The sequence below is a fragment of the Leptosomus discolor genome, chromosome 2 (assembly GCF_034619465.1).
Source record: "Leptosomus discolor isolate bLepDis1 chromosome 2, bLepDis1.hap2, whole genome shotgun sequence".
NCBI lineage: Eukaryota > Metazoa > Chordata > Aves > Leptosomiformes > Leptosomidae > Leptosomus > Leptosomus discolor.
Genome location: NC_141392.1, coordinates 127,143,456 through 127,169,234, shown reverse-complemented (window position 1 = coordinate 127,169,234; position 25,779 = coordinate 127,143,456). Strand labels below are relative to the sequence as shown.

The following is a 25,779-nucleotide window of genomic DNA, read 5'->3' as shown; positions in this document are numbered from 1 at the left end:
GCATGAGGATAGATTATCTCTTGCAGAGAGTTTCCCCTCTCAGTTAAAAGCTGCCCCCATCAAAACTGTGAGACTTTCCTCTCTGTAAAGCCTGCTCTTTAAAGACCTGATGGGTCTGCAATAAAAGGCTCTCCCAGGCAAACAAATCTCGTCTAAGTGAAGAGAATTAAGTTGATAACCAGTGAAAAATATATTTCTCATTTATCTTAAAAAATATTAGGAAAATGAGACAACTGAAACTGTCCAGCAATGGAAGAGATGTGCATCCTGCACTTGGCAGAGAGCAGGCACGCTGCCCCTTGCTGCCGGCTGGCGGTGTTGCCCGTGGAGTCTGAGCCACGCTCTGCCCCTGCCTGGAAGGGCAGCTGCACAAACCTCAGCACGGAGGTTTGCTGGGCTGAGCCTACTGCCAGACTGCAGGTCTTGGGTTTGAGGCCGCTTGTACAGTTCTACCTCCCAAAAAGCAGACCTTATGGTAACTCACCTGCTCTGTAGATTTTCCAGTTAGTCAGTGTTTTCACAAGTCCGGAGGCTATGAAGCGTAGACTGAATCCTTTAGCAAACTCCACAGTGGTTCTGGACACTTTTATTTGCTTTCAAGAAATAAAGGCATTTTCATCAGCTCAGTCTGATTCTGGTGATGACCTTACAGTTGAGGAACAGATGTAGGCCATTGTCCACCTTTTAGGCATATTTGGCTAATACACAGAGTTATCTTGGTAGAATATTTGGTAGTCCATTTGGTAATTTCTGGTGGAGTAAGCATGTCCAGAGTTTTGCCTTCATCCTTGATGTCTCTAGCCGAAACGTGAAGGGAGCAGCTTCTGGCTGTGCAGCCTGCATGCTGTCTCGGTTTAATGAGTGTCTGCACATGGGCAACTCACTGTCTCTCTGTTGAAGAGGGTGTATTTTGAGCTGACTGTTACACAGAGCTCAAATTCTGGTGAAGGAGGTCAGCGTGGGTCAGTGTAGCCTTCATGGTATGGCTCCTCAAATGGCTTCAGGCCACTGGACGTGCCGATGAGCTCATCTTTAGTGTTCCCTTGGTGTCCTCTGATCATCGGAGCTGTTGGCTGAAAAATACCTGGTCAGGCAGGACCCGAGAGGGGAAGGGTCTTGAGGTGGTGACGGGACCTGCCGCAGGCTCACGTTTTCAGCTGGCTTGTGCCGCTGATTCCTCGCGGCAGCAGAAAGCTGGGAAGCTGCAAAGTGGTGAGCTGAGGGGAGAAACCTGCTTTGAAGCTTATTTTCCTGCCGCTGCTGTGTAGGGAGCCTTGGGGGAGTAGGGCAGAGGAGGTGGGCACGGCTGGGAGGACCTGCCAGTAGCGCTTCAGGATGGCCCCGCAGCGAAGCGTCCTCGAGCGGGCCCTGGGGCTCCCGTAGCATCCTCTGGCCACGTAGCTGCTTGCACACAGATCCGGCCCACGGTGAGACACAGCGTCTTCCCGCCGTGTGAGCAGGCTTTTCTGGGCACAGGTGGTGACCAGCCCGTGCGCTGGGCGGGAGGTGGTGGGAGGAGGGAGCAGTGAGCGCGGTACCCTGTGGGCCTTGGCCTTGTCCTCGAGGGAACTGCAGGGAAAAATCTGCCAGGCAACCGCTTTCGGTTTATACCGCCTCTGCCTTCCCCCAAGGCTGCTGTTTGCATCCAGGGGCAAGATGAATTCTTTTGGTGAAGCCGCTGATGCCCAGGCGTCACGGCCCCTTGCTGCCCTGTGCTGCAGGACCCCGGCCGGAGGGGATGCTGGCGGGAGTTGTCCTTACTGGCCGTTGAGCGTTTGGCAGGCAGCAGATACGCATGCTTGGTTTGTTTGCAGTGTTATTTTATCCAAATAAAGCTTTTTACAACTTCTTAAAATGATATTTATGATCAAATTTGCCTGGGGATAGCTGCGGCCATCCACAGCGAGGAGGTCAGGTAACACGTTTGCTGAAACACCACGTTTGTGTAGCCTGGTCTAGAGCATTTGAAATGACTCGTTGCTTCAGCAGCCAGGAGGTAACGGCACCAGGAACCTTCTCCTGCTTGAGCTCTTCGTAGGGCAGCGCATTTAAAAGCTGCTGTGTCCAAACCTGCTTCTCGTAGTCTGGTGGCTGGCGTTTCTGGTGAGCATTCGCTTCTGTAAAACGGAGCCGGGCTCTTCACGGGGGTACGCAGAGCCAGGCTGAGGGGCAGTGAGCGCAAATTGCAAGATGGGAAATTCCGAGTAGATAGGAGGTGAATATCACAGCACCATAAGGGTGATAAAACACTACAGCAGGACCAGGGACGGTTGTGTGACCTCCACTTCGAGAGGTGTTTGGGGTTGGACTGGACAAAGCCCCGAGACACCTCATGTAGTTGCTCCTGCTTTGAGCTGGGGGTTGGACTGGTGACCTCCAGCGGTCCCTCCCAATCTAAATGACTCCTTTCTTGAATCCACAGCTGCTTTGAAGGTAATCTTCAAATGGGCTGGAGCACCTTGAGTCCATGTCTCCTGGATTTGATACTGGTGATGTTGAGTGTCTATGCGTGGGGGGACAGGACAGGGACATCCGTGCTGCTGCTTTAAGAACCACCAGGGTTGGGTTAGAGCTTCCACAGCCCCTGGCTTTCTAACACTCCTCACCAAGGTGGGAGGCTGGGTGCGGCTGGGTAAGGGTTCTGAGATGAAAACTCGCTAACAACAGGGGGTTATCAAGCAGGCATTCTGTATGGCAGCGCTGGGCAGCACTGGGGGTGTTCCACCACGAGTGCTCCAACAGGTTAGCAAAACCCATCCGTTCATATACACAAAAAATCATACCTATTCATCAGATTTCCTGAGAAGGGCAATCTCATGGTGATGAGTTCCTGGCATTCATAGTCTTCCTCACACTGTCCTCTAGTTGAATCCTTCTTCTTGAGCACAAGCCAGGGCCCCTTTTCTGGTGCAGCCTCTTGGAACAGTCAGTTGTGTGTTAGATGTGTGTCTCCTTAATGTCCGGAGCTTTGTCTCCTTGATGTCTCCTTAATGTCTCCTTGATACCTGGAGCTTTGTCTCCTTTATCTATTTATCAACTTTGCTCACCAAAGAGCTAAAACCATCCCTGTGGGGGAAGGAAAACTCAGGAAAACAAAGACGCAAGGGAAACTAAACAAAAATACACGAGTAAAGCTTTTATGCATCACAGTGAGGCCTTAGTCAGGGATTGTCAGGGTTTAGCTCTTTCATTACCTCAAATATCTCTGGTTTGTTTCATTCTACTGGAAGATGGGTGTTATAAAACATCCACAAAAGTGTTACTAACCTCTCAGGGTTGTCATGTACAGGACTTCTTAGTCACAGCTGGGGTTCTGGGGCTCTTTCCTGTTGCTTTACTGATGGGAAGGGGGAATGGTTGGAAGCAGGTGCCTTAGGGCCAGCCTTACAGGCGGACACATTAATTGCAAGACTCTTCTTCTTCTTTGCTCTGTTGATTTCTGTGAGCCTTCAGGAGAAGGGGCTGGCAGCAGCGAAGGCCAGCAAGTGCTGCTGCAGTAAGTGCTCGCAATTCTTTCCCTTTAGTCAGCTGAAAGTTGGGTTTGGCTTTTTCTGGAGAAAATGAACACTTACCAACTTACGTTTTTAACTGAAGACCACCAGAACGTGGTATTTTCTTTGAGACCTTCATGATGTCTTTATGTTGAAGTGGAATTTGTGAAGTCTCTGGTGTAAAGTCCAGGTTAAAGCTATTTTTGATCAAATGGCTGTCAAGTGTTAGTGATGGTGACAGATTAATATCGAATGAGGTTAGCGGTATGTTCAGTGAGTCTCTCCTCTGGACACTCATAACTGTCCTGTTGTTCAGGATTTTCTCCTGTGAACCAGGCAGGGGCTCCCTACCAGCACTTTTCCTGAAGTGAGGAAGAGCTGGAGATGCAATTTCTGCCCCTTGACCGCTTTCTCCTGGCACCACCAGCTCCAGGCCACCTTGTCTGTTGGTTCTATGTCACCAGCCGTTGTCTGCAGGTGGTGCCTGTACTTTGTGGGGAGCCCAGTCTGTTCCCCTGCAGACTGCAGAATGAAGTGCTCGCCTTCTTGAGGGGACACCTTGACTTGGGCAGGCCCCACAGGGCTGGTTTCTTTTTTGCTTCACTGGCATTAATTCAACTAAAAGTCAAAGTAGCTGCAGGTTTCGGTACCGCCCGGTGTCTGTGCAGAAGCAGGGAGGTAAGTTAGTGGATGCCATGAGTAATACATGTAGGGGAAAATGTTGGTTCAGAGAGAACGGTTGTACAGAAAGATCATGTTGTTACCATCAGCAGGGAGCGCTGAATGCATTTATTAGAGGTAGAAGAAACTCTGACTGGTGACTCTTCCCTTGTGTAAAGGTATCAAATCCATAACTAACAAAATACTTCTCCCGTCCTAGCTGAGACTGCAGGAGTAGCAGTTTCTGCGATCCCCTCAAAATAGAATCGCACACCGGTTTCCATCATGGGAAAGAGTATATTAGCTGTTTGCAAGGAGAAATGTAGGGTGTGATACTCCGACTGATGAGCATGGCAGGAGTCTAACAGATTGACTCTCCTAGAAAATGCTGGAGCTGAGGTCTCAAAAAATACCTAGATTTAGGATTTATCTTCAGTATGAATTGGCTCATGGTTCTGTAGCAAAAATACAAAGGGGGGAACCCCAAAACTTTGAGGTTTTAATTCTGTGCCCCAAAAGCCTTAGAGGAAGGTGCTTTTTTCTGGATTCCTCCTTTAAAGTCAGAAGAAGTGAATTTCTGCGTAGTCCCTCGAGGACGTGAACAGCCCATGAACACGTATCTTATCTGTGGAGGCTGTTAGGGTGGAGCTAATCGAGTGCTGTGAACCTGAAGGTGTTGCTTACACCTGTAAACCATGTCAGATGTCTTCTGCGAGGGTTTTTAACCTTATCTGGGACTCGGCACATGACATCAGAGTCTGCTGATGTTCCTGCAGGCCAGATTCGGCTGTCATGGTAGACCGTTAATTAAAGCTATAAATAAAGTCCAATTTCAGCGTGTGCCTGAGAGCTTTATAGCGTCCTCCAGGCCCATCTGCGTCCCGAGCGCCTCCTGGGCCCCCTGGCACGCTGTGGTCCCAGTGCGGCTCCACCTGAACTCGCCGTGATCGCCGGCTGCCCTCGCCCTGTGTTCCTCCTGCACGAACTCCCAGGAGCTTTGAGCACTGGTGTGTTAAAACTGGTTTTAGAGCATGAAACGCTTCACCTGCCCCCAGCCCCACAACTGTGGGAATACTTAGATGAGGGCAGCGGAGCACCGGCTTGCATTATTAATGACTGGGTCACCCGTGGGGGTGAGAAGCGGAACGTGCTCGTTCCTGCCCTGTGACCATCCGCTGTTGTACCCGGAGCTGGCAGTAGTGCTGAGGGTGTGCGGAAGGGTCGGTGAATTCCCGTGCTGCTGTCTGCCTGCGTGCGAGGTTTCCACCTGGCGTCTGTGAAAACTTCACTGGCTGGTGGAGGTTGAAGGTGGCGCACGGGGGAGTTGGCTGGGGGTGGCGGCCGCACGCCGGCAGCTTCGGAGACGGGCTGGCAAAGGCCACCAGGTCTCCAGCTTCCCCCCCCGGTGTCCGTTTGGTGTAACCTGGTGTTAGTGTCACTGCAGATCTGCCCGAAACGTTTAAAGTTTGGTTCTGGTGGATGGGGGGGAGGGTTCGTATTAATGACTAGATGATTGTTTTGCTCAAGTTCTTAAAGGGGTGTTTCTCTCCTTTTTTTGGGTTGCACTCCAACTCCAGAAGGTAAGAACCACTGCTGATTGTTCTAAAGCTGCTCCTCTCTATTAACGCAAGCCGCAAAAGCCTTAATTACGAGAGCAACTGCTTGTTTCACACAGCCTTAGAAACCGAGTGCTGGTAGTATACCTGGTGTTAACGCTTCTGTGGCCTCGCCCTGCCCTTCCTGCATGCCCTTTGCATTGGCGCTTCGGCGCGATGCAAACTTGAACTCTTAATGCTTGTGGAGTCTGTGGAAAGCGTCAGGCTAATAGCATGTGGATGCTTAGTGTCTTACAGATTAATCCTGCTGTCTGCAAACCCGAATTTGTGGGGAGGGGGGTGCTTGATTTGCATGATGTGTTTTTGTGGATCTGTTGTCCCGGGGACGTTTGGCACTGCATAGTGGGTCAAGCCGAATTTAACATGTCGAATAAGCTGCTTTTCTAAATCAGGAATGTGCTTAACAAGCTTGAAGTTGGACCAGTGGTGTCTGCTTGCAACACCTCTCTGCTCTGAGACTTCTATAGTGGTTTTAAAAAACATATTTAATATACTAATAAACAAAAGCTATTTCTGTGAATGTCTGATTCAAAGGGAAAGTGGGGAAGAAGGAGATGCTGAGAAGAACAAAATGGGAAAACCCCTCCCCCTTAAACAGGGTTCCGGTCCGTTTTGGGCGTTTTTATCCAGTTACATCCCCATGCAGTGGCGATGTGAGACGAAGACACTTGCTGCTGGGTGCACTTTACGTTAAGCTTCCCTTTAGAGCAGAGGGCACTAATTAACTCCTCCCTGGTGCGGAGGCTGCAGTGTGCTCTGGCACCCGCCTGGTGGGAAACCAGTGGGTCTCGAGGGGTGTTTCTGCACCCCTCTGTCTGCAGGACCCCCTGGAGCCGCCGGTGGGGTCCTGCTCTGGAGGGGTCCTGCGGCAGGAGGCTGCAAGGGAGCTGCTGGGTCCACCATGCTGAAGACCGTGCTGTTGGGCACACGTGGAGAAATGCTGTAACCTCTGCTAACCAGATTAAAAATGGAGCTTTGATGTGAAGTGACCTTTTGATAGATAAATACACCTTGCACGATACTCTGAGGGCAAGGGCTTTAAGTTGAAATACATCACCTTTGGAAAACTTCGGGCCGTGTCCTACCCGTGTGTGACCGAACAAAGGTGATGTGGTCGCACGTGGTTTTCCAGCCAGAACGAGTCAGCTCGGTCCCTGAGGTCTCGGAGCCAGGCTGCTGGGAAGGGGAGCTGCAGTGGGATGGGAAGTGTGGGCAGAACCGCTCCACTGCCTTCCCCCCCTTCGACAGGCGGCTGCTCGGTGTAGAGAGTCCTCGCCTTAACCTTGTGTACATCCACCTCTCTCAAACCCCTTTTTTCCTGCTTGGTCTGAAAAAGCTTTGAATTTAATGTGGAGTTTAAAATGCCGTGGTTTAATGATGGCTTAAATCTTGCAATTCTCAGAGGGACAATTTGGTGTGTACGTGTCTGTCTGAAATGTCAAGTAGCTCAGAGAAGTGCTCGGAGGGGCGAGAGCTCAGAATATGTGTTTCTTCTTAACGCCATTGACTGGCCTTACAGCTGCCTCTTAACCACAAAAAGCGTTATTGCACTGGTTCAGCCCTTTCAGCAGCCCAATAAAATAAGTAAAGTATGAGCTCGTTCTGCAGGCAGAGGGACTGTCACTAGCCGTTGGTCACTTTGAGATCAGCTTTCTGGTTTGTTAATGAAATGGAAGCGCAGATATGAAAAATGTTAATTTTCAAAATAGACTAGCTGTTTAGAAGTGACCAAACCCCCTTGTTTAGTCAGTGATGTAAAAATATGGTTTATGTAGCAGTCACAGGTTTATAAATGCCAGTGAATCTGTTAAATTGGTTGGTTTTAATCGGGAGGTTGGTGTTGGAAGGGAAGAATGACTAAAGCACCGTTTTTGGTGGGAAGCAGCGCCGCTGAGCACAGCAATAGCAGCAGAACGATTGGGAACAGAATTTGTAACTGAAATAGCCCCTTGACAGGCACTTAATGCCTGCCCCAAGGCAGCAAACGAGCGTGGGTAGGGCCCTGCCGCCGAAGGGTGGTGTAGCTGAAGGTGGGCGCCCGCTCTGGCGGTACCGGGGTTTAGGAACTGGTGTTTGCTTTGCCTGTTCACGGGGTGCTCGCCTGGTAAGTACTGGTGGGTGTGGCTCGTGTTGGACCCCTCTCCAGAACAGCACCTGTAAATGAGGATACGCTGGGTGCTGCGGTTTCCAGCCCCGGTCAGCACCGAAACCGCTCCTGTCGCCGGTGGGGAAGGTCGCGGTGGGCGGGCGGGTGCGTTACTGCCGGGTTCTCCTCAAGCCGAGATGGACTGCGAGGGGGGCCAGCGCGCGGGGAGGCAGGAGGAGTTAAATCTTCAACCGGCGAATGGGGTGGTATTTCCCGGTTTTCACGACGGAGATCCTGGGTCTGGGGGCGAGAGCTGGGGTTATGACCCTCGTGTTGGCGCCGCGGGGCCCGTTGACGCAGAGGTCGCTGCCCGTGTCTCGGCAGGTTGGCGGAAAGGCTGGGCTGGCTCGGGCTCTCGGAGGAGTGGGAACTAGGAGGCGTCGGTGTGTGCTTGTAACGCTGTGGAAGCCAAATGGATCCTGGTAAAGGTGGTTGCAGTTACCTTCGCATCTTCTGAACTCTTGCAAATCCGTTTTTTATTTCAATGCAAGCTCCTTTCCGTGAGCAGAGCCCGTAGCCGGCTGTTAGCATCAGCTGAGCTTGTCAGCCTAAGCAGCCCTGTCCTGAGCCGAGCCATCGCTCACCTGAGGTGTGACCCAGGACAAACGAGGGGACGTTTATCTTGCTTTTCCCAAGGGTGCTGTTTTTGTCAGTGAGCTGGCGCTGAGCGCTGGGTAGCTGATAGGGGTGAGCATCCCACTTAGCACAACAGTTAAACTAGGTTTGTGCTTTTGCTGGGGCTGTCAGGTAACACCCCGTTCCCTTCCATATCCCAATGGAATATAGAGCGTAGGTAACAGGCTGCTGTGAGTGCATAAATGAAAATGCAGCTAAAATCCTTTCCACTCACAGAAGCACGAGAGCAGCTCGTGTGTGCGTGCACCTAAAACGTAACATTCAGAAAAAGACTTGCGTAGGAAAGCAGCAGCGTGCTGCTGCCCTTACAGGCTGAATGCCTCAGCCCCAGGCTGTTCCCCTGATGCCCTTGCCGTCACCAACTGCAGTCGGAACGCTTCTGCTGAAGTTCTTGTCAAAAATGACTGTCAGCAGCATTAGATGAGGCTCCAGTAACTTTCTGGAGGTGCTGAATGTCTGAGTCAGTTGTTTTCTATATCGGGAATTTATCCTGTTTTCGTCAGGAAAATGCTTTTGTTGTCAGAAAAGCGGCCTGATGAAGCAGAAGCACATCGCTGACATAACCTACTGAAACGCCTGAATGTGTTTGAAAAGGGCTGGCATGACTTGGCAGTTGGGTGGAGTTACAGTGTCTTGGTTGTGCATGTCATCTATTTTCAGTGCAGAAACGAGACTCAGGATGAAGACAGCCCGGGCAGATCTAGCTGCCACACGAAGGAGCCTCTCTAGAGTTGCATAAGCCGGTTTACAGGGGAGGCAGGGGCTGGAAAGCTGAAATTTTGCTCTTCCCCTCATTGAAGCGTGGAATAAAGCAGGAGCTGAAGGCTTCACCCTGGCTCACCAGCAGCAGGAGCAGCACAAGCAGGAGCCAGCTCAGGCTGAAGGTTTCCCCAGGCAGAGGCCGAGCTGTGAACCCCTGCCAGCTCTTCGTAAAACCTGCCAGCTCAAGTTCTTGTCCTGCCTCTCAATTACGTGTAAGCCTAATGGGAAACAATACGGTTTTCCACACAATTTGTTAGTACGTGTGACGTAAAAACGTTTCTCTGGGCTGAAAAACTTGCTGGAATGAGCACTGGACCTCTGCTTAATTAGCTGTAAAAATACAGGGTGTGACGTAGGGTTTAATGTTAATAAAACATCATGTCTGACTCTTCTACATAGCTAGTTCTCGGCGGAAACCCTAGCATTTCGGTAAAACCTTGATGTGCCCTGTCCAGCTGAAGCATCTTAACTGAGTGCATTGGTTTATAGAAAAACCTTCTGGCTGGGTGCTGTAAAACTGAGTCTGGAGTTGTACCCGCTGCTTGCTTAGACAGTAAACTAAATGGCATAACAACATCTGCTTCCTAAGGCTATTTTTAGGCAGTTACTGCATTTAACATCACAAAGGGTGGGCTGGGAGCAAAACACAGGTAGCTGGAAAAGGTATGAAGTGAGTGTTGGGGGATTCCGAGCAAAGGGGTGGCAGAGAACACGCAAGGGGTGAAATCTTTCCCGTCAGAGGAGAACAAGTTTCATCTCTGAGAATAAACACAACCGGTCTCGCTGCAGGTTTAGCTGTTGGCAAACGGTTGGAGCTGCGGGTCAGGGGTTGCAATAACGCAGCAGCGCCTTCCATCGCAGAGAAGTGCCCAAGGCGCTTTCCCGCGGGGTGCGGGCAGGTTTAGGATGGCCCCGCGGGTGAGGCTTCATCCACGTTCTGGGGTCGGCGTCTCGCCTGTCCCCAAATATCTTTTGGGGGTCCGGTGGTTTGGGTGGTGGTGTGCGGGTGGGTTTTTCCCACTTTGGAGGTTTGTGTCTCAAATCAAGATCCAGATCAGGGAGCTGGCAGCTCGTGTAACCCTGCGGCAGCGGCCGCTCTCCTTTCTTCTGCAGCCACGTTGGGGGCCGCTGCTCAGGAGTGTGAACTGCCGCCCTGCACCCCGAGTGGTGGCTTCGACTGAGGGACAGTCGTGAAAATAAGGTGGTTCATGGAGGAAGGGTTCAAGTGCTCACAAGTGCTCGCTCATAGAGGCAGAAAGGATGTAATATGACCTGAAGACCATGCATCTTATACCCAAACTGAACCTTTTTTTTATTTTTTCAACGTCAGATGGGATATGTCAACTGGTTTTAGCTTTTAAAATTTTTACAGTAAGCTCTGTGAAAGGCTAGAACAGCGTTACGTTTGTGCCAGCTTTCCAGAAGAGCCTGTAGAGGAAGGCACGTAACTAGAGATGGGTAAACATGAGAAAACAATAAAGCAGAAACAGTGGATAAGCTGTTAAACAATGGAATCGGTTCAGCGGGAGCAGTGTAGATGCCAGATGAGCATAGCCTTTGTACAGATGGGTCCTGCCAAGGCTTCGTTCCTTGGGGAGCTTCCAAAGCGTAGCTCAGCCTAGACTTTTGTAAAACGCTTGGATTAACACTGATATTCTGCTCTGATGCAGTTTTTAGACTCAACACCCTCCGTGAGCTGAAGCTCAGGTACGTGGCAGAGCTCTGCTCTCTGCCCCGGAGCTTCCCGGATGGGAACGCTTCGGTGCGTTCGGTGCTGTTCAGCGTGCTGTTAGCGATCTGGGAGAAGGCATAAAATGACTCCTGATGGTTTTCTAGACGCAGCGGTGGAGGGATGGTGATGAGCAGTGATGGTGCAGGACAGGTGTATTGTTCACACTGCCAGGTGCAGCTGGGCCTGTGTAAAATACACCTGCGAGCAGTTCTTGCGTAGTACTTGCATGCAGAAATTGCATCCAGGAGCGAAGACGAGGAGAGGGGAAGGGTGTACCCTGGGGAGCAGTGCCTTTGGGAAGGATTTGGGGTTGCTGTAGGAAATGACACTGAATTGTAGCTTCCAGGGTGATCCCATAGCTTTCTGGAGACGAGGACCAGCCTTGCGAAGTTAGCACGTAGCCTTGGTGGAGCTGCTGGGAGCAGAGTTGTTTCCCGTTGTGGTGTTCGCGTTTGCAGCGGTTGCTTCACCGTTGGGGAAGGTGCAGAGAAAAGGCGTGGGAGCAGCAGGGAGTGACGAGCCAAGAGCTGGTTTTGGTGGGGCTGCTCAAGGAAGAGGTGGTCTACAGCGTGCAGATGTGTTTAGGAGAGGCTTATGCTCAGCAACAGGGATTCTGGCTGGAGCATCAGCCTCGATAGGCCGTGTCTGAAGGCGGGTGTGAGTTCCCGGCAGGGATCAAAGCGAGGTGCTCACGTTACCGGTTCCTCTGTTGCACCGCGCTCGACTGCCCTCCAAAAGACACTTGTTAGCTCGGTGAGCCGCTGGGTCAGTGTGAGAGTACCCAAACGAGACAGAGCTCTGCCGTGGAAGAACCAAAACACGATGAGCGGGTGGTCCCCAGCGTGCCTGAGGCTCAGCTGCTCCCTCCAGCCCCACTGGTTTTTGCTGGAGCGTTGGACTGAGCTTTTGGAAGAGCTTTGGGCTGGGGGTTAGAAAGCGCCCTCCTCACCATGTGTGAACGATCGAGGCTGGCCAAAGCTCGGGAAGCGGGAGCTCCGGCGGAGCAGAGACGCGTAAGCGCAGCCTGGTGAGCATGCGGCTTGGACGGGCGTCCGCTCGGCTGCGTCACCTCCGTTTTGGTGCTCGCCGGAGAGAACTGCAGCTGGCGGCATCTGTCGGTGCAAAGGGTGGGCTGGGGCGCTGGTTTGCAGGGCAGAGCAGCACCCTGCGGCGCTGCCTTCGGTCGCGCCGGAGAGGCTGGTTTCCGACCCTTTGCACGTGGGTTTGAAGGAGATCGGCTGGTCTGGCTGTGGGCTGCGGCCCCACGGAGATCTCAGCTGGCGGGGGACGACTGTGCGACCGAGGCGTCCCAGTACAACCAGTGAGCTCCCACAGAGGTACTTCTCTAAGCCTGTTTGCCGGCTGGAGGAGTGGGCAGCCCGCGGGCATAAATACCGGCCCTCCTCTCGGAGTGAGGCGGTTCACGAGCTGCTGTATCTGGCCAGTGCCCCTTGAGGGGTCTCCTGCCCTCGAGCTGGGACAACCTGGTGCAGGACGTTGGCTTCTCCTTGTGCCAGACACCAGCAGTGCTGCCGAGCTGCTCTCGGGCGGAGCGGGGGGCACGCGTGCCCTGCCTGCATCGTGGCAGGGCTGCGCTCCTCCTCGCCTCTGTTTCCCTTTCCTCCCAGGGATGATTTTGCCACTTTTGATGTGGTTTGTTGGAGTGTTCGTAGCACGATTTACTGCAGACCAACGGCTGTATCTCCTGCCCAGGGGTTGCAGTCAGTCGGTCACAAATACAGGTTTTCAGTCAGTTTAATGGTTCCGGTGCCAGCCTTTGGGCATTGGGAGGCAAAAACTTTTTGCTTCGTTTCTGTGCAGGGTTGGTGCTGGATACCAATGTGCTTTACGAGCAAGGACACCCGTTTAGTAGAGGTTGTGATGAGCCTGACGCCGCAGTGGGAACAAAAGTCACCTGCCTTGCCATGTCCACTTGATTTTGCTGCTGTCTACACCAGGATGGGCTTAAAAAAAAACCAAACAAAGAGACCCCCACCAGCACCAGTGAAAAGAGAGATCTTCTGTCCCCGTTCTCCTGGCTGGGATCGAAGATCTCCACTCTTCTCAGCAGAAACTGCATAACTGGTTTCCATTCTTTATCCCACAATCCTCACGTCAGTGTGATACGTGGGGTTTTTTTTGGGGAAAAAAAACCAAACAACCCACAACACAACTTTAAATATCTCTGCAGTTGGTCGTTAGCTCACAACAAACCTGCTCTGAGTTTCAGATGAGCAACGCTGAGTATCCAGAGCTTCCAAAATGCGCAATCGTTTTGAAGTTCAGCGAAGAAGTATTGGAGAGCCTGAACGTGGGGGCTCTTGTGTTTGCTTTTTTTCTGGGACTGGAGCGTGGGTACGTGGGCTGGTTTCAGTGTTGCTCACTATGGCAGCTTCGGCTTGTGTTCTCCTTGGGAAGAGAAGTTGGATGTGGAATCTTTCTGCCTCTGCATGCGTGATGGTCGGGGAGGGGCCATGATTGTCTCCCAGCGGAAGAGTAACGCTGACCAAGTACATTCCAACATTAACCCTGTGTTTTTGTTTTCAGTGGGACTTCTCCTCTTGCATGCCTGAATGCTATGTTACATACAAACTCCCGAGGGGAAGAGGGCATTTTCTATAAGGTCCCGGGGCGCATGGGAGTGTACACTCTGAAGGTAAGTGGCTCGGCTGGGGAATCTCGTTTTGATGCTCAGGTGACTTTTGTCCGTTTAAAACCACGTTGGATTAGGGTAATCCTGAAGAGGGGACTCTTCCTCGCTGGCATGAACTGCAGCGTAAGTTTTCCCTCCAGCTGCAAACACCGAGACTCCACGCTTGCTAGTGAGTGCCTGGGCGCTGAAAGTGCGACTGAAGGGGAAAGCTTTTATTCGTAGCGGTGTGGTTTGTTGATGTTAATTACTATCCCAGAACTGAAAGAGTCATTAAAATTTTAGTGACATTTTAGCCCTAAAAGGGTAACTTCATCTTCACTGATCTCAGCTTGTGTCTGGAAATGAAAAGTTACCTTATCCTCAGTCTATTAGTAGCAGACAGAGAGCATTTGTAGGGAGCAAGTGTGGAGTCCTTGATTCGTCCGATTGACATCTTAAAAAAGAATCTTTCTTTGAAACCTTTTACCCCAGTTAAACTGCTGGAAGGAGGCCTGCTCTCACTGTTCTGGACTTTCTGTAAATTTGGCTCCCAAGACTGTGCTGTAAGATAGGGTTCCTCTCCCTACGGGTAGACTTGTCTGGTGTAGGTGTCTTCCCTAGAACCACTTTCCTTGTCTCACTCCATGCTCGATAGAGAGGTGTAGTAACTTTGAAGATGGAATTAATCTCATCCAAAAATACTTGAAACGTATGAGAGTCTGTGCTGCACAAGCACCAGTTGGATTTCCAGTGGGATCAACCAAGAATTGCCCTCAAAAAGATGTCTGCATTGTCGTCCTCAAGAATTCAGCTACGTTGAATCCCGTGCTCTCCATCTCCTCCCTCTGCCCTGTAAACGGGAAAAGCACGTTGTTCCTTGAGTTCTTGCACGTAGCGGGACAGCATGGGACGTCCCTTTGGGAGCTGTGCATCGGTGTTGACGTGTAAAACATCAGAGTAAAACATCTTCAGAGCTTCCAAAAATGCCACTGCAAGACATCCGACAGACTTCTTTCTTTGATCATCGCTGTGCCAAGCAGAGGTTGACCTGATTCTGTGTATCTAAGTGAAAGTACGTAGAACACCGTTTTGATAACTCGTACCTTTAAGGTAAGGACTATCAGGGACACAACCACTAATGAGGGGAAGGTAGTTTTCTGTTTGCTGACAAACTGGGCTGAGGCTTGCACAGTTTGTCTCGCTACAGAGAGGTGTGAAGTTTTACATTTTGGGAGTGAAGAATGCAGCTTGGGAAAACAGCATTTTGTCAGAACATTATGGAAAAGATTTAGATCTGGTAGTAGGCAAGTAATTGAGTAGTTGTCCATGGATTCTGTGTCGTGATGTGGCAAAGCTGGGCTGAGAACTTTCAGAGGAGAACAAAATAATTCAAGATGTACAAAAAGCACCTCTTGCGAGATCATGAGCGCGTTGTTGGTGGGGTACCCGATGTCTAGAGGTTAAATGTGAGCAAAGTCGAGTTTAAGTATGCATCTGAGCGACAACCGTCAGGGCGGCTGTTGTAGTTCAGCTTCCCTCATCAAATCTGCAAGTTAAAACTGATTATCTCTCGTAACATTATGCTTCAGTCAATCCGCTATGTTCCGTAACTGCATGCAGGAGTAAGTTGGTTAAACGTAATGATTTGTATTAACTAGGAGGCTGGACTAGCTGCTGCGTTACTCCGAGGGCATGTCGTGTCCTGTGTGTCTAAAGACACCGTGGTTTGGTTTCCATCTCTCCTCCCTTGGGGCTGTGTAGTCTGGAGGCGGCGACTTCTGCGGAGCATCGAGAAGCCCAGTACTGCAGGAGGGAGGGAGCGGTTCAGCCCTGCTGCACCAGTCCCAGGTCCCCTTGGCCATGCTTAGCCCCAGCACCGCTGCCACCAGGAGCATTGAACGAGAAATCCCTTGGGGGAGCCGTGATTCACAGAGCCTGGCGGCTTGGGCAGCAGTTAGAAGCAGAAGGCTTGGGAGAGCAGGACTGAGCATTCCCCAAGTGCCGTTGTCCCACCGCAGTGGAGTGAAGGAGAGTCAGGTGTCCAGTAAGTCACTTGTGAAAAGAGAAAGCTTGGGGTGAAACACGTGGTGAGCGAAGCAAGGCTGCGCTGCGGTTTTGCTGGCCCTCTGAACAGAGCAGGAAGGAGACTCGTAGGCTGCTGGCATCCTCCTTTGATTTTTGTTTTTTTTTCCCCCTTAGACTTGATGATAAAGATACATAAAACAGATTAGAGAATTATAACCAAGCAACTCTGTGAAATAACGTTGAAAGGATTAGTTGTTTCTGGAGGTGTTTGCGTAGTGCCGGTGGCCACGAGAGGCCAGGGGAGAATTGCTAGCGGCAGCTAGCAGTTGAACTGAATGCCTCATTAGTTTTTATTAACGTGATTTTATTGTCACTTTCTTCCCAAGTACCTAACCCTCTCCTTTCCTCAACCCTCCCCTGATTTTGGTAGCCAGAAGCGCTCTGCAGGGCAGCGAGCAGTGCCGAGCCCGTTGGTGGGGGTGAGCGGGCGCTCCCCCGCAGCGGAGCGCACGAGGCACGGTCACAGTTCTCGAGGGACGCCGCTGCTTTCTCGGCCGAGCTGCAGAGGTTTGTTTAAGGACAGGTGAGGTCAGGCCCCGAGCTGATGGGGGGCTTCTTTTTTGCTAGGCGCGGTGTGTTTTTGGCAGCAGCGAGCGGGGTGGATGTGGGGGACGTCGCACCTCGGGGACACTCGTGGTTGGCAGCAATGACACGAACAGCAAACTGAATCCCGAAACGGCTGTTTCAGTGGGTTAGAGGCAATAGCCGAGCTTTGCGTGGGGAGGGGGAAGCAAAGGACAACATTTCATCTTTTTTAAATGATTAGATGCTCCAGACTGGAGGGCCGTGCAACACCCCAAATCAGCCAGCGATGCTCCCTGGGGCAACTGGATCTCACGGGGAGTTGTGTTTGCCCTGGTGAGGATGTTGGTTGCTTCTCCTACAGCCTGGACAGCCTGCTTGGACCCCTGGGGACAATTAACTCCCAGTAGTCCTAAACGCTACAGAGTGAAACAAATGGCCATGACCCTTAAATACTCGTAGCAGAAGTGCTGGGTTTCTGGTAGCTTCTGGTATTTGAGTTTCTTGTCATCGGTATTTTTCCTGCTTTGCGAAGGCTGCGTGTGCGGAGTGAGCTTTGGGGGTCTGGTTTTGCTTCAGGCTGTCCAGGTACATGCCAAGGTTTGGTCGTGCCTGGAGGGTTTCACATTTTAGGAGAACGCTTGACATGTTGAGGGTCAACACTTCAGTAGAGAAACCGAACGTCGTTTTGTTAAATAGAAGGCGACGTCGCATGCCTAAGGGAGGGATTTCTAGGTGAGTGTGGGGCAAAGGCGGTCTTGAGGAAGAGATTTGAGGTATTTGGTGTGTAGTGGACGGCAAAATACTCCCAGAGAGGGGGAAGATTGGCAGTCGGGCAGAGCTGTCACTCTGGGCAAATGCAGAGCAGGGCGAATGAGCAGAGCGGGTGGGAGAAGGGGGTCTGAGTGGGACGGGGTGGGGCAGACCAGGGCAGGGCTTGGCTGGACCTGTGTCCTGACCTGCTGCTGGTTATCACCCCCGGCCCCTTTCATGCCCCTTTCTGTCCATTCCCCCACACCCTTCCCCGTAACTTCCCTTTAGCAGTTTTGCATCGTCCCACTGCTCCCTCCCCCTGCCAACACCCCAAACCCTCATTTTCCCCCGTTTCCCCTTCATGTTACTTACAGAGTTCAGGTTGGCCCTCTCCGGAGCTGTGCTGGAGGTCCTGGTGGCCCATCGCTTGGTGACTGGAGCCTTTTGGTCTTCAGCACTGTCTCTGGTACCCCCTGCTTAACCGATTTGTGTCTCTGTTTTAATTTCTTTCTTCCCCCTGTACTTTGCATTGGCTGTGGCTGGATGACGTTAGTGGAGCTGATGCCCTCACCTTCTGCGTACACTCGTAGGATTTAGGCTGAAAGTTGATGTGCTGATGCTGAGACACTGGAGTTGTTTTGGCAGGAGCCTGAGAAAGAAAAGACCAGCAACGTTAAAAAATAAAGTAGAAAAATCTGGAACAAAGCCATTATGTGAGGCCCACACACGTTGTGTATGTTGGTCTTGGCCTTCTTTCTCTTCTGAGCGACTTGGTTTCTCTCTTGGATCCCTCTGCATCGCTGCCATTGAGGTGGGAATGCCGGGGGGTCTTTGCCCGAGGAGGGACGCGGGGCGGCTGCAGGTGCTCCCCGTCCCCCTCCTTCCAGCCGCGCTCGCTCTCTGTGCGGCCCCCCGGCACGCAGCCCCCGCGCAGCCGCTGCTTGCAGCGAGGTTTGCCGTCACTCCCGCGACGGCCGTGCCGAGCTGCTGCACGGCACGTTGTCTGGAGGTCCAGTAGTGACCTTCACGTAGACCTCTCGCCCCAGCCGTGGTTTTGCGCTTGAGGGTTTCCCCGTGTGTTTCTGCCTTCCGCCTTCAGGTCTGTGGGTCCCGAGTTCGGTGCCCACGTCGGACACGAGATAGTGGCTGTCCCTGTTCAGACGATCGTGTTGTAGCTCTGCCCTTGTGCGTTTACCTTGGAATTTTTCTCCGCTACGCAGTGGATCTGCTGTTCACCAGCAGCCTGGAAGGTTCCAGTCTGGAGGAAGATGTTTCAGGTGACATTTGGAGAAGTCTGGCTAGTTAAACTTCTTCCACAGATAATAAAACCGGCGTGCACCGTGTTACCAGCTGCATTTATAGGACTGATAGCTAAGAGACCAGATTTATGTCATTATTGAGTTGGGTTCACTAAAAGGAATCAGTTTCCTTGTTGAAAGAACAACAGGATTAATGTAGAGAAGAGGGTTCTGCAGTTGAGGGTGCACTTCTGCTTCGAGAACAGAACTGGCAGTAGGGTGAGCTGCAGCCGCGTGGAGGAGTTGGTGTTCATGAAGATCTTACACCGACATCTTGCATGGAAACTTCAGGAGAACGCAGGATCCACAGCACAGACTGGACACTGCGTCAGAAGATACTGGTGAAAACCTTCAGCTGGGAGGAGAGCCATGGACGTCGTACGGGCTTTGGGGCTGCTGTCTGCAGAGGCAAGGTGGAGGTTGGAATCCCGGGGTGGTGGTGGGAAGGGACCTCTGGAGATCGTCTAGTCCAACCCACTGCTTAATTCAGGGTCAGCTAGAGCAGGTAGCTCAGGACCACGTCCAGTCCGGTTTTGAATTCCGACAAGGATGAAGACCTTCAGCCTCTCGGGAACCTGTTCCAGTGTTTCATCGCTCTCGCAGTAAAGAGGTGTTTCCTTACGTGGAAGTGGAATGTACGCGTTTCAGTTTGGGCCTGTTGCCTCTCACCCGTTCTCTGGGCACTGCTGGGAAGAGTCTGGCTCCATCATCTTCGCCCCCTCCCGCCAGAAATGCCAAGTCAGGAAAAGCCGAGAAGTCCAGGCTTTGTGGCTGCTCGTGTGGCCCCCCGTACCCAGCAGGAGGTGAAGGCACCCTGTGCCAAGGCTTCCTCTCCTCTCAGCAGAAGACTTTGAAAAAGACATCTTGAAAAAAACTGGAATAGGTAAATGTGCAGTTGCTGCATCTCAGGTGGCTGAATTCTCTTTCCGAAGGTTCAGCTGTAAAGGAGGTTTAATGAAGGGACCCTCAGCGTTAGGAACACACAAGCTTAATCTTTGTCACTTTGGTGACACTTGATATAAAGATTTATTTTTTTCCTGCTTTTGGTGCTATCTTCTCTTCCACTGTGGTTTACAAGTGACTTTTAATGGGCAGTTAGAACTTTATTTCTGAAGTGCAGGGTGAAAATGTAACTGAATATCTGAACCTCGTGGTTCACCTTGCTGACGGAGGAAATCTGGAATTACAGTGATAACACTTGGGTTGTCTTAAGTACTTTTTGGCTTCACATGTGGAAATCACTCGTAGCTCTCCTTTCAGAGAAAGGACAAGAAATCGATTGTCTTCCGTTAAAGGGAGAGGCGTTGACATTTGCTTTCTCCAGGGGGCGTTAACAGAAGGATGTTTCCCCCTCTGGTGCACCCAGACCCTTTCACTTCCCAGCTCTTTGACCGCTGTCCGGTTCGCCCCGCGCAGCGACCGCGTGCAGATTCGGAGCGTTCCGGACGAGGAGCGCCGGATGATGGCGTGGTTTCGGGGACACCGCGTGGCTCAGCCCAAGGGATGGGACGGAGCCGGTGGAGCGGGGATAAGCCGATGCCTCCGGCCGCTGTCCTGCCCGTCCCGGCTCAGCCCCTCTGCGGGGTGTCCGGAGCTGGCTTGGGTGGTTGGACAGCGGTGACATGAATGACGGCAGCTGAAGACCTCGGCAGCAGCAGTCAGTCCGTGGCGGCTCGTTAGCCATCATTTCCAGCGCAGGTTAAAACCCGAACCCGGCGGGATAATCACTAGAGGGCAGTCTGGGCTTAGGTGCGGACAGGGCGACGGCTGCTGCTGGTTCTCTCCGCTGGCTGTTCTCTCCCTGGCACCACGGAGGTGAACGTGGTGAACCCATCGCCGCGGGCGTTCCGCCGCACCGAAACGCCTGCCAGGTCCGTTCCTGCAGGGACCTGTGCCAGCAGGCTGGGGGTGCTGCGCACCCGGCTGCCGAAACAACCTTACCTGGGACCGTGGGACGCTGAGCCGTCAAACGGGGTGGTTTTCTTCTGTCACAAAGTTCAAAAATTGACTGGATTTCTTGTCCAGCGGGAGTGTGTTGGAGTCGGTGGGGAGGGACGGAGAAGCAGCGAGGGAGGAGCGTACCCGCAGAGTGGTGACAGGGCGGTGTAAAAGCAGCTCAGGTTAAGTGTTTCGTGGTGGGCTCACAGAGGGCAGCGTGCGTGTTTGAGGCCAGGGCTAAGCAGTTCTGACACTGCTCTGAAGCTTGAAAAAATTCCCCAATCAGTGCTTAGTAAATAAAGAAAACCGCTTCTTTTTTAAGTGTTTTGTTAATTGGGGGAGTTTACTGTGGAGTGGGTCACTGTATCTGTGTTTCCCGTTTGCAGAAGGACGTTCCGGACGGGCTGAAGGAGCTCTCCGATGGCTCCGAGGAGAGCAGCGATGCCCAGTCCGACTCCCAGAGCTCTGAGAACAGCAGCAGCAGCAGCAGCAGCGACGGGTGCAGTAACAAAGATGGGAAGAAAAGCAGATGGAAAAGGAAAGGTAACTTCCCTCTTCAGGAGCCATGATTTTAACGTGGTCTGTGTAGGACTTGGAGGTTTTTATGCACCACACCTCTTGCCTTACAAAGACAGGCTGTTGCAGTCAACAGCCAAAAATCTGCCGTTACTGTTGGCGCTCACAGATTGACACGAGTGTCAGTGTGCTGTTGTGGGCGCCAAAGGGGAGAAGGTGCCTGTAATTCAGCGTGTTTAAGGCCTTGACACAAGTCACGGGTCTGTGCTTCCCGCCCAGGAACAGTGAACCTGTTCCTTCCAGATCTCCTCTGCCACCCACCTGCTTTCCCCAGAAGATTGCACCTTCTGCTCCTGGCCCCTTTCGAGGCTTTTGGGAGCAACGCTGAGTAGGACTGAGCGCAGGGTCTCCGAGGTTAAAGCCCGTGGTGTGAACTGATGGGTCCTGCAGGGCTGGGGCTTGAGCCGCTGCGCTCGTTTCTTCTGTCCTGATTTGGGCTCCTTTCCCTCACAAACCAGGCAGTGTTTAGGTGTTCATTTGTGATTATTAAATCATTTACAACCTTAGCGAGTACAGTGACGTGCTGGGTTTTGCTGCGGTGCTGTGTGTGGGTGGTTGCTGAAGTTGGATGGTTCAGCGATGTCCCGAGGACACCCAGGTTCTGGATTTTCCGCAGAAGAATGGTTTTGGTCGTGCAAGAGTACCCAGCAGAGGAAACAGCGGATTTCACTGTTTTGAATCCCGATGTCTTTGCCACTCTGAGGAGGCAATGTATCTCGGCAGCTACTGCACGTCGTGCTGCCGTACCGTTTCAGGAGCAGCGGGAATCGGCACCTCTCAGGCAACGTGTTATAATATTTACATCCTGTATTAGCAATAAACTGAAGTTCCCATCTTGCCCACCTCCAGTTGCGGCACCCGTTCATCCATTTGACCAGTTGTCTGAATTCTTTCCTCCTTTAAAATTCTGCTCGGAAATCTGCTTGTCTGCCTAGATGCGATGAGCTGAATTAATAAAAAAAGGCCAGAATAAAACATGAAGATGCGGCATACATTGTTCTCAGAGCTGAGGAGAGTCTAGTCATGAGAGCGTTGTGATTCTCCCTGTTGGAAGTCAGTGTGCCTCGTGCCTCCCAGCTTCGGGGAGAGGCGTGAAGTCCTCCCTTCAGGCAGAGGCAGCAGCTCTGGGCGTTGGTGCAGCTGCTGGTGCTGTGACTTGACCCTTCAGTCCGACCTTTCCCGTTTTCCTTTTCTCCCCAGCCATGCAGAGAATTTCTTGGCTGAAATGAAATGCTGCTTAAGACTCGTTTCCAGCGCAATAGGATACCTGAGCAGGAGCACGTGAGAGGTTTTCATGCCTGCAGTAGCCGGTGGGGTCTGCGGAAACCCTTGCGTGGGTGGGCGGGTGGGTTTACAGTGGGAGTCACTGGATGAGAAGCTGCTCTTGCTGTGCGGGGGCATGAGGCTCGTGTGGGCCAGAGCCCGCCTAGAGCTTTCCCAGGGGTCACAACACAAACAACAGAAGTTAGAAGTATTATGTAGAATTTTAGGCACCATGAAAGTACAAAGTGTTAAAACCCCTCCAAACTTAGAAGTAAATCTTGACTCCGAACTCATCCTTTGAAAGGAAAGCTGTAGATAGCCTGGCTAAATATTTTCATTTCTAACAAATCCTCTTAAAATACCGGTCAGTGAGGGGCTTTCTTTGGCTGCTTGGCCTACATCTCCACTGTTACAGTATGTAAAAACCTGCAGGGGAACCTAGGTGTCTTTTAGAGACATCTTTGTGTAGAAATAGATGTGTGTGTTTTATATACAAGTTTTATGGATGACGTTACTGCACAGCTGAAAAAGCAGGAGGATGTGTGGTTTGGGAACCCAGGCCAGAAGGAAGGGAAATCCTTGCCTGGACCGCTTGGCCAAAGGTACCCAAAACTCGGGAGCAGCAAACTTGAAGGTGGTGGTTTTGGTATAAATGCTAAAAAGGAATTTTGTTCCCCTTTGTTGCCCGTGCTGATGTATTTTCTTAGGAGTGGCTTCTTGACCTTTAGCATAAGGGTCGTATTCCCCTAGGCTTTAATGTGCTGAAAGTCATGAATTCCAGCGATCAGTGAAGTCACCCCGGTCAGCGGTGTTACTGCGTGTCTTCCCGCTCTTCCAGCGCCCTCCCTTGAGGATCGTCTTCCTTCGCGGGAGCGACTCGTAATTCCTGGTGTCACCCCAAGACGTGAGCAGGCTGGGCGGGGAAAGGCCTTTCTGCTTAAGCTTCCCTTTGAGAAACGGGTGAAAACCCAACGTGCTTGTGCGCTAAAGCAGGGGTGGCTTTTCTGCGCAAGGAGGTTTTGGAGCAGCGGGTGTGTGGGGCTGCTGCTGGGCTACGAGGGGTTCAGCGGAGCTGCCGGGGCGTCCCCTGCAGTGGCAGGGCACGACGGCAGCGACGGCCGGCGCACGCCCTTGCTGTATTGGCAGCCGAAATCCCGCGAGCGGGCTGGCACCGTGCCGCATCTGTAGGCGAGTCTCTCCCAGCTACCGGCTGCTGCCTGGGGAGCGCGTCCCATCCGTCGGCTGCCGCGGGGCCTGTAGCGAACGCGAGCAGAGCTGCTCTGCCTCGCCGGGCGGGAGAGCGAGTAGCTGTGGTGGGTCTTCATGAGACAGGCAGATGCCAGGGCTCGTGCAGTCCCTTGTCCTTTACCCTCCCAGGCACCGAACTGTCCCCTATTGCTTCCGCCTTTGCTGCCGCTGGCAGAGGTGAGCGGGTGGCGAGTGCCGAGATGGGTTTTCGGCAGCCTGGTGGCTCACAAGCAGGGGCCAGGGCTGCTCCCCTTGCTGCCTGCCGGAGTGCCACGTTGCAGCTGTCGGGGTAAGGCGTGAAGAAAGATAAATCACCTTTGGGGACGCGGAGGTGCAGGTTGTGGTTGGTCTGAGGTGCTGAAACGTCACGGGCAGGCAGGAGGGAGTTCTCCCAAAGCAAAGCATACCTTGGTACTGGGGAGGGGGTCAAAAGCAGGGGTACACGGTGCACCGGAGCGCGTCGTCGGACGGTTCTTGTGTGGTGAAAGTCAGAACGTGGCTAACGAATAAACCGAGCGGTCGTGCTGCAGAGGTGCTGCCGGCGGGCGGGACGGTACCCTCACGTCGCTGGGCTCGGCTGCTGCAGCGCAGCTCGGCCCCCACCATCGTCATCTTGGTTCACAGAGGGGTCAAGAAGCGGGTGGTTAAAGTATGCTTCTCTGTGGCACGCTGGGGAGGTAAAGCAGTGTTTCTCGACCTGCGTAGGTCTCGGAGGTCAGTTGCCAAAGGTGGCAAACGTAAATGTCACGCTTCAGCACACAAATCGGCCATGAGTTGCTTTGCGCTGACGGAATTCCCTGGTAAAATGAAAATGTCTCTTCACCAACTGACGTACAGGTGTAGGACGTTCCTCTCGAACGCCGGGCTGGAATTTCCGTGGGGCCGGAGGGCTGGCTGCCTGCTCCGCTCGGCGGGACCCTGACTGCGCGTTCTGCTCCACTCTGCTGCCCTCGCCGGAGCAGCTGTCCTGCTCCGCGCCCTTGGGAAGGAGGGTGAGGGGTGCACGATGCCTTACTCCTCCTTGAGCGATGTGCCGAGCGCTTCTGGTACTCCTCTGACAGGTAATGAGCTGAGCTGAGCAAGAGGGAAGGAATACAGGATTTATTTGCATGCTGGTGTTATCAGAGCTGAGGTAAAACCTCTTGTCTTTGCTGTCAGCTTTCCTCGTTTTTCCGTATGAAAAGGAAGTGCTTTCTTTTCAACACAAGGCGGTGGAGGCCGTCCTGAGCGAGAAGGACGTGAGGGACAGCCAGACGTGTCTGTGTAGTACCGTATACCATGGTGCTTGTCTCTTCAGCATTATCCTGATTTTTATTTTTCATTTTCTCGGGGGCTGCCAAGACCACAAGGCCGATGACAACAGAGTAAAGACCGTGGTTGGTAGGTAGCAGAGCAGGACGGACCTCACGTCTTGGAGCAAGCCCAGCGTCCCTGCTAGCCATGGCACTCCCCGTTTGAGCTGCGCCATTTGCTTTCAAAAGCTGCAGTCGTGACTGAGTTGAAAACGGGGGTGGTTTTATAAAGAAGACAGTTTATGGGGACTCGTTCCGGAGCAGCGCAGCCTTTGTGCACCTGCCCCGCAGCTCCCGCAGCGCTGGGGGTGCCGCAGGACCCGAGAGCAGACCCGCAGGAGAATCCCTCGCGAGGCTTTGGGACGGCAGAGCCAGGACTCGGGGTGGTCTTGGCCATCCCTATGGCATTTTCTGCATCGGCTTTGGTTCCACTGTATGTTTGTGGAGACCGGTGGGTGGGAACGCCCGTACGCTCCCAGGCACGCGTGTTCTGTGCATACACAGAGGGATCCCTGTCCTCTCTTATTTGATCTTCTAACAACTCTTAACAGTTTGGGGGTTTTTTGCTTATTCCTTTCCGTCCTGTTTTGTAAGTCTTTGCTTTTTTGACTGTTGCTGAGCGTTGGGTTGATGTTTCCATCCGTGGTAACTCCGGGATCCCTTACCTGAGCAGCGGTAGCTGTTTCAGTTGGTCTCCCCTTTGGTCCCTGTGTTGCCTTTTATCTTCACTGCCCCTTCTCGAGGTATCAGGAGGTCCTTTTGCAGCTCTTTGCCATCGGGTTTAATCTTTTGTGATGCAGAATAACTTCTTAGAAGCTGTGTCTCATGGCAGATCAGCCTGGTGGGTGCTGGGGGGGGGGGGGCAGTATGCTTCCATGGACACCCCACTGTACCCCCCGGCCGCAGGGAACCCGAGCGGGTCCTGCCTCCTGTGAAATCCCATCAGTTATTCATCTGCAGGGTTTAACGATCTGCGAGACTCAGACTCCTCTACTCTGTTCCTAAACCAGACAAGTTTGTTTCTGACTCTTCAGTCATATCTGATCTGTGATAACCACTTTCTCTAGGAATCTCTTATGGTTTATTTAAACGATATCTTTGCCACTGGCACATGTTTTACCCTTGTAGA

General features: G+C 52.4%; 1 protein-coding gene across 2 annotated transcripts in view; it reads left to right on the top strand.

The window, feature by feature from the left end:
* ASXL2 (ASXL transcriptional regulator 2) overlaps nt 1–25,779 on the top strand; it is a 115,074-nt gene that overhangs the window by 32,284 nt on the left and 57,011 nt on the right. For both annotated transcript variants that reach the window (XM_086461753.1, XM_086461752.1), the window contains exons 3-4: nt 13,591–13,699; nt 20,658–20,814. In XM_086461753.1, coding sequence (XP_086317879.1) covers nt 13,591–13,699; nt 20,658–20,814 — 266 coding nt within the window. The remainder of the gene's footprint in view (nt 1–13,590; nt 13,700–20,657; nt 20,815–25,779) is intronic.